The 8,569-nt window shown below is 49.8% G+C and overlaps 1 protein-coding gene across 1 annotated transcript; it reads right to left on the minus strand.

Annotated features, from left to right (window-relative positions):
- Positions 1-3,186: 3,186 nt before the first annotated feature.
- On the minus strand, positions 3,187-7,301 carry LOC149366853 (endoribonuclease Dcr-1-like). The gene is made up of 3 exons (XM_089571995.1): positions 7,096-7,301; positions 5,366-5,668; positions 3,187-3,477 (listed from the first exon to the last, which is right to left on the minus strand). Exons 1-3 carry the CDS (start codon positions 7,243-7,245, stop codon positions 3,187-3,189), a joined length of 744 nt encoding a protein of 247 aa, XP_089428121.1. The 5' UTR covers positions 7,246-7,301.
- Positions 7,302-8,569: the final 1,268 nt, after the last annotated feature.

The following is an 8,569-nucleotide window of genomic DNA, read 5'->3' on the forward strand; positions in this document are numbered from 1 at the left end:
AATGCAGCCGGTACAGCCAGCGATGACAGCGCCGCCCACCGGCAGGTAGCAGCCACCATTAAGGCTCGTTATAAATATTCATTCAGAACGAAGGCTTCACATCATGTTTCTGCCACCTAGCGCCTACCTAGGTGCTCTGTAAATAGTTGTTTTTGTGTGTGTATATGCACACACACATATGTATATATATGCTTTGTATACAAAACCATGTAAATAAATACCATGAAAGAAAAAAAAAAAAGAAAAAAAAGCCGCTATGGCGCAGTGGATTAGAGGTACGTGTTGCGTATGGAAGGTCGGCCGTTCGACTCCGCTCTCTGTACTGTAATTTTATTGTTTTTTTTATTCAATTTCTTAATTGTTTTCCCTTTTAGGTCGCAAATCGCGATGCTTAGTGGCATATAACGCCGTTTAAGCATTACTTAGGGAATAATTATCCCTTTTAGGTAAGCCGTTGTGACAATCTTCAGTCACCGTGATCAATTCACCGTGGTTTCAAGCCTTGTGGTTGTACAGGCTGCAGTTGGCGAATACGCGTCCGGGTCGCGGTTGCCCTCACTCCTGCCATACCACGAAGGTGGACTGAATTTCGATACTTGTATCCCCGCCCGTAGTGTCCAGTCTTCAACTTCCGCACTGTTGAGATCGATATCCAGACCGCCTGCTGTGGGTTTGCTCAGTGTTGAAGCCGACGAGAATCCGGCACGTGGCGACCGCGAGTCTCTCGCCGACCAATCGTTCCTCATATACCGCTTGGACGCAGGAATCCCAACACCGCTCTCTCCTAGACTTGATTCGGTCGGCCAAACTTTTCTCACTTATTTAACCATCATTTCCTTTCAACAATCACTGCATACCCCCTTTATGCCCCTAGACATTAAATATCACTTTAAAATTACGCTTTCATCTCGCAAATCCGCTTTCTTTCACAACCTATAGTGTTTCAAGATCTTATGTTCTGCGACATCAGGTAGTTTTTGTTGTTTGAGCAGCCCTTGTCATTCGTGAATATTGCCGCGAATCATCGTACTGTTTGCTCATTCTTCAAAGGTGCCGACACGCATATCACGCAAGGAGCGACCAGATTCATCTAGAGTGATCGCATCCAGGCGGAGTCGATTCTAGGTTCTGTATTGTTGTAATAACTTTCTACGCCGTATCTCAAAAGCTCGCCTTCAGCTTTAAATATCGCGTGGCTGAGAGCGGCGGCCATTCTGTTCGACAACCACCGAGCTCACTTGATTTTTTCTCCGCCGCCGAGTCATTCAGTTCACTGTGGCGCAGGTCAGCCCAATAAACAGTTTCTTTTGGAAGTCTTCTTTCGCTGCCTTCCTCACTGCCTGAACTGCACTGACCACTACATGAAAATATGAACATTTTGTTTTTCTTAGTGCAGTGCATTCATCGTTAGGCTGCTGCGTTACAATTCGGCTATGAACACCTTTCTTCTGCGGTTCAGGAGGCTTGTGCCGACGAAGCTCAGTAGCTTGCTTGCTTGTCCATTTTACACACAACCAACAATGTCCAACGGACATCCGCTTAACGGTAACGGAGTGGATTCCAAGAGAAGGCAAGTATAATAGGAGGCGGCAGAAAGTTAGGTGGGCCGATGAGATTAAGATATTTGCGGGAATACGGTGGCCGTAGCTGGCAAAGGACAGGGCTAATTGGAGAGACATGGGAGAGCCCTTTGCCCTGCAATGTGTGTATTCAGGCTGATGATGATGATGAATGTTTATAGGATTATATTTAAATTCTGAGTTCTTTGCAGGGCTTCCTTCGTGCTCGACGCTGCGGCCCCAGGTCCTGCTGCGAGTCCAGTTAGATGACGGCGGCGAGGTGTTAGTTATTTCTAGTATTCTAGTATTTCTAGTATTTCTAATCGTCTGTACACAAGAGCCGAGAAATCGCTATTAGTTGTGGGTGTTTAATGGAGGGATAAAGAAAACTTGGAGGACACCTAATTTCAATTAGCTGTGGGAATGCAATGGCATAAGAGCCTCTTTGCAAGCTGCCATGCACGACCACACATACCATACAAGTGGACAGGAGGATTTCTCTCTCTCCATCCAATCGTTGCAGGTGGCAGCTCTCTTTCGTGCACCAACCTTGACAGATGACATAGTTCTCACCGTGGCAGCCAACTTCCAGTGTCCCTCCTCTCCACTAGTAGAGGAGAGGGAGATTTCCCTGTATCCACTCTGACACTTGCCAACCATGGCAGGTCTCAGCTGCCTCTTCCGTGTTTCTGGCAGGAGGAAAAATATGACACAAACGGTGGGTGCAGGAACACGCGGCTCCTACGCTGTGGGCAAATACATCTCCTCTGCTTATTCGCGGCTGGCAGTTTAGACCACCGACCCCATCCGCAGTCTCGCGCGCTACCGAACGCAAGCAGACCACTGTGGGCCGCGCCCTGTGGGTACAAAAGGAAGACTTGCTGACAACAAAAATGCATTTATCGCTCCTAAAACAATAACGCAGGCTAGCAAAAAAAAATACGATAAACAATTGAAGTCGTCGGACCCACAGGCAAGGGTTACGAGTGACTGTTTTCCCACGCTAGGGCAGGGGAAGAGCTTTAGAGGCCGGATGAAACGAGCTCGCGGGATACGTTCCTCGAGGCTTCGCCTCGCTGGCGGAGAGCGGAACCCTTTCCGGAACGTCGACGGGCATCGAGTTCTCCAGGCTACCCAGCCGAAAATCTCTCTCTCTCTCTCTCTCTCTCTCCGCCGGAGTGTCGCTACGACTTGGGTGCCCTCCATTGATACTTTATGGCAACTATATTTAGTGTGCGATATTGCAGTGAACCAAAACCAAGGGGACGGAGCACTGGCGAGTCCCTACACATTTCGCACATGAAGACTGCGTTACGATGTCGATAATCTTTGTTCAGACATCACTATGCGGCTGTGCTGGTCAAACGGGCCCAAGCTGCCGCAGCAGCCGCAAAAGTCTTGGAGTGGGGACTCCACCCATGAAGACTCCCAAGCCGCTATGAGCAATGTATAAACATTTTGTCTCTCTCTCAACATGTTTTTCATTACGCGCTTCAGCGTCCGTCACAAGCCTTTTACTCTTCCGCCATAATCGTAACATGTAAAAAGAAAGTTAAGCTGAAGACAAGCGTGGGAAAGTCGAGACCGTACAAATGATATTTCCCGCGAAGCTGGGTATGTAGAAGTGTTACTGCGCGCAGCGTATGTCTACTTTCCAAGCGCAGAAGCCCCTGTGTGGATTAAACACAATCAAGTGGAACTGCGTGAGAATGGTCTCCTTTGTTGAGAAGAAGTACAGCGCCGAGGCTGCAGCCACGCTGGCAACCTCGTGGTCGATATGCGGCCTCAGCATCGGAAACACGCTGCGCCACATCGTGCCCAGGTCCTGGTGCGAGTCCAGATAGATGGCGGCGGCGAGGGCCTCGAACACGTCGGCCAGGGGCTTGGGCGGCACGTGGTTGCGGTTGCCCGGGTAGTCCTGCGCACGGAGAGCACAATCTGAAAGTGTAGCAGCGATATGTTGCAGGTTTATGTTGCGGAGCTTGACAGAGAACCTGCTTCGCTCCATCGCTTAGAAAGGTAACCAGAACTATTTTTATGCTGGTTGAACTACTTGAAGCGAAACATATGCTATGGGAACGCCGAAGGGAGGGCAGCTATTACGACCCCATGGAAATGTTGAACCTTGAGCACCCGGGTATCTTAGAGTGCAGCTCTTAGGCTCCAGTTCCTGCATTGAGCGGCGTGCCTTGGTGTTGGTGAAAAACACTTTATCTTCTATTGAATTTTTACAGAGAGGTGATTAGGGTAGGGCCCTACTGGCCCCTTCCCCTCACAATACTTGGTGGAGCTCCTATTCCGGGGCCCCACTGGCAAGCAACGCCGCCCGCGTCCGTTGAACCAAGGCCTTTTGTGTCTTGAGGTCTTGAAAGCCAAGCAGGGCCGCCTCCCAGTCCTCTCTGGTGGGGTTGGGGTTGGGGGGGGGGGGGGGGGGGGGATAGATGGGTTAGATTGACACGCCCAAACCACGTGGAAGGTGTCAGCCACCTCCCCACAAAACTCGCACGCGCCATCAAAGGATGTGTTGAAATGCTTAATATGCTTTGCTGTGTTAGTCTCATCTGCGTGTGAAACAAAGCGCGCTGAGGTGAAACATTTTCAACACATGCGCCTGTTTTCACTCTGCGGACTCAAGACTTCATCCGCTACCGGACGTTGACCACGCTTAGCCCTACAGCTATAGTTGGATAAAACTCAAGAACAAAGCGGCTTTTGCCCGTCAAGAAAATCCCCTTCCAGCCAATGGCTTCGGCCGATTCTCATGAGCCTACTGACGTGAGAATGCAGATGGAAGGGGGTAGTCCCCCCCCACCCTTCCCTGGTAGGGGATAGTCCCCCTCCCTGCATTGTCACGCAACTCCCTGTAGTGTAAAGCTAGCAGGTTCATAAAAATCTGCCGACATCATTGACTGGAAGGGCGCCTCTTGACGGCAAAAAGCCGCTTGTTTCTGTAGTTGTATCCGACCTTAGCCAAGATGTGCGCGAGTGAAAGTCCTCCTGCCCGGTTTTGCGGGCGTAACGAAATGAGCATTTCTCTTTTCTCTGCGGAATTCCATGAAACTTTTTTCGTGCTTTCAGCTCCTACAGTTTATCAAGTCTTGCTAGCTGCCTGATATACTGTTCCCCTCCCAATCCCAGAATAGCCTCTTCTCACTTCGCTTAGGCACAGTTTGTCGCGGGTGGAATCAAATCGATTCAGTTTAATTCTCGTAACGGTTAAGAAGTTTAAGGTTGTAACTACTTCTTAGAGGTCTTGTAAAGAACTCTGAAATGAATGACATGCGAAGGACCAGTTATCGCAGATAGATATTTTGCAACGCACGGCTTAGCATCAGAAATCTACCTGCATTATCTGGGCAACCGTTCTTTTATTTTTTTTATTTTTTGTAGCGAAAGCTATATTGGCCATGAACTTGCGATTTCGCTGTGGCGGTGCTCCGAGGAGGCACAGAGACCGATCTTGAGCCGTTGCCTAGCAACCGCCGCAGCTAGCGGACGCCGCGCGCTCGCCGCGCCAGCTGGCATGACGTCACACCGCGCGCCTCGCCGCCGCCGCCGTTTGGTATGACGTCACACCACTTGCCTCGTCGTTACGCTCGCCTTCGATTGCTTCGCCCAAGGCTAACCAAGCTATGACCTAGCTTCCTGGCATAGACGAGCTAAGACACTGCCAATTTTTCGACTGTTTGTGATGATGCTTACGCCAGCCATCTGAGAAGTTCCCGAATTCTAAAAGGTTCGCCGGTTGGTAAATGCTATGCTTCGGCATGACTTCGAACAGTGAAGGCGTCTTCGACAGCACCCACCGCGTTTTCGAGTCCGCGCACGTAGCCGACCACGGCCTCGCTGAGCGCTGGCGAACCCGAGCGGAGGAATCGGTGGAAGCCGTGTCGGGCGGCGGCCAGCCCGAACGAGTAGTTGCTGTCGACGTGCTTGCGCGCGTCGTGCAGGGAGCGCGGCGACAGCGGGTGCAGGCAGCCGTAGAGCTTCGCCGACAGCAGGTACTTGAGCAGCGCGTCGCCCAGGAAGTCCATGGGCTGCAGGATGCATGGGACGAGGCGGGCGTTGGCCGGGAAGGAGAAGTGGGTGAAAGCAGCCAGGAGGAATCCCTGCCGCGAGGGAAAGAAGGAATGGCAATCATTTCTACATGAGAGCCCGTGCATTCTTTTTAGGGAAAGTGGAGATAAGCTGGAAGTAAAAAACTGGCAGAGACTTAGCTTGGTTAAGCCTAGTGGATTGCGAAAGCAAGGACGCTGAACTTGTAGAAGCACCCAGATCAAGAGATGTTGAACGCATTCGCCTGGCTGCATAATATGCACGCCGTTTAGCTAAACGTTGTTCCCGCTCTTCATCTGTTTCTTCCGCACGACGCCGCTTCTTAGCTGCAGCACATCGTTGCAGCTTCACCTTACACACATCATCCGACATATCGTGGAGGATTCGCTGGGACGACTGCGACGAGCCGAGTTGGGGGGCCGCTTTTCAACAGCTGGCATGACGTCACACATAGGTAACGCTAAAGGTCAATGGTGGATTCTCCAGGACGACGGCCAAGAGCGGAAACCTCGAGCAGCATTGCTTTCGCAATAAAAAATAAAAGACAGCCGCTTTGCGTGCTACTACAGGCTTTATTTAACAAAGATTGCTTTCGTTTATGGGTTTTACGTCCCAAAGCGACTCAGGATGTGAGAGACGCCGTAGTGAAGGGCTCCGGAAATTTTGACCACCTGAGGTTCTTTAACGTGCACTGATATTGCACAGTAAACGGGCCTATAAAATTTCGCGTCCATCAAAATTGGGCCGCCGAGGCCGGAATCTAAGCTGCGTCTTTCGGGTCAGCAGCCGCGGCCGGAATGGAACCCTTGTCTTTCGGAGCAGCCCAGGACCATAACCACTAAGTCACCGCGGCGACTATATTTCACATAGAGTGTAGTGTATATTCATACCGATACTTGAAATCAACAGGTGTAATGTATTGCGACAGAAACCTAGGTCAGGGAACGGACGCGAGATAATGTTATCGTGGGTTAAATCAAGAAGAAATGGTAATGGTCAGGGCATCTAAGGTGAAAAGGCGATAACCGAAGCTTCATTAAAGTAACGAAGAGGATTTCAAGAGATCGCAGAAGCAACAGGCGGTGGAATAATTCGGAAAGTGTGAAGAGATGAGGTGGCCGCAGCCGGCATAGGACAAAGTTTACTGAAGCAGTATGGAAGGTGACTGGTGCGCTGGAGCTTTCGACCTTTGCATGATTTACATTCCAAGTGCCTAGCAGTGAGTACTCTGCCAGTAATGTGCTTTTTAAGAACCATCAGCGAAGGACGAATGGCAATTTGTGTCTCTCAGGATGACAGATTAAAGGAAATATGCTAAAAATGTCATCTGCAAATTTCCGCGTCATCCGCATCCGTTAACATATAGAAAGGGCTGACTGCCTTCCTTGAGCTCTTCTAATCAACTGCTGAGAATATTTACTTGTACGTCAACTTGTTTCTTTTTCTCGCCCCTTTCTAATATATGTCGTCTAGTGCCCACCTTGTCCTGGAACGTGTAGCCGATCTTTTGCTCGATCTCCTCGTAAGCCTTGGCGGCGTCCAGCAGTGCCGGGTGGTTGGCGTCCCACTCCTCACGGGGCACTGGCCTCGTCCACTCGAAGATGCCTGGAAGGACCTTGGAAACGGCCATGGCTTCGCACCTGGAGCTGCTGCTGGTCGGTCGTGGTTGTTGTTGTTTTCAAGATAATGGCGCGTTCCCACCAGCCGAGCGTGAGAAAGCCTATCACTTCCTCTTCTTTGCTTTCGTAGAGGCACAGAGAGACAATAACGTTTATTGAAGAAGAGAAAGTGACGCATGGCTGACATGTCCTTAGTCCATTTGCGCTTGCTCATGCTGCGATTGCCCTTGATACATGCCATTGGAAAAAGGTCCTTGATTGAGTCCATTAACTTTTAACGTCGCTGGTTGAGCGCCATTGTGTTGCCGATCGCTCGTACGCTTTTCCTAGCCTTAGTAAACATTAATGCGATGTCAAATTAGCACAAAAGTCAGCGTTAGCCGTCTGTCGCCGTCCACGGCATGAATACTCGTCACCATGCGCTCGCATGACGTCAGCAGTGCACCACAAGATAGTGATGTGGACTAATAAGAAGAAAAAAATTCTCTTCAGAAGGTGCCGGCAACTGAGCCAAACACCTTCAGATTGCGATGCGAGCACCATAGTCAACAAAAACGCTTTTTTCTTCAAACATGGTACAGAACCTTTACTTCTTGGCGAATAAAGATGAACCTATTTTATGCCTTTCTTTACGACTCTACGTAGATGAGCAAGTGTTTCATTAGAAAGGAAGGAATCTTTAATGAACCTTGCAACAGAAGTCATGATAAGACAGGGCTTTCGCATTCAAAGGATGAAAGCAGTCTTCAGTGCCTCCATAATTTTTTGTTTTATGGCGCGTGTAGCATGCGACGAGCTGTTGGATGCGTTTCCACGAGGTTTGTGGCAGATTCTTCTGTTATCTCGCCAGCTCATCGCTTATCAAGCCGCACCAGCCATCCCAAACTCGTCTGCCCTCCTACAACACAGACTGCACCTGATCTTGGCTCATTCTTCGTGAAAACTGCTTAGGACTGGCACTCTCTGCCAATCGGCTCTGCGACCACTCCTGTCGACAACAGTTCAAAGCTGCCATCTAACCTTTCTTCTTTTGAATGCTGATCCCATCTCTCAAGTAATACCCCATCCATTGGGCATTTGAGGTACTGATAATAAATATAAATAAATCAATATCATGCACTTGTTGCTTTGTCCCCTTCCGTTCGGCCAGGAACACGATCAGTATTCTGCCAGACTGGTGGAGTAGTGCCAGTGTTAATCTGGAGCTACATGAGAGAAACTGGCATGAAAGAGAAGTGCTTCTCCTGGCCACTGCTTCTCCCAGAAGAATGCGCTTCTCCCAGGCGATATGTCTGTAGTGTGCAGAAGAATGTTTGAGAGGTGGCTCTTCACGCT

This window comes from Amblyomma mixtum, chromosome 1 (assembly GCF_055824585.1).
Source record: "Amblyomma mixtum isolate Tamu chromosome 1, ASM5582458v1, whole genome shotgun sequence".
In the NCBI taxonomy this organism is placed as follows: domain Eukaryota; kingdom Metazoa; phylum Arthropoda; class Arachnida; order Ixodida; family Ixodidae; genus Amblyomma; species Amblyomma mixtum.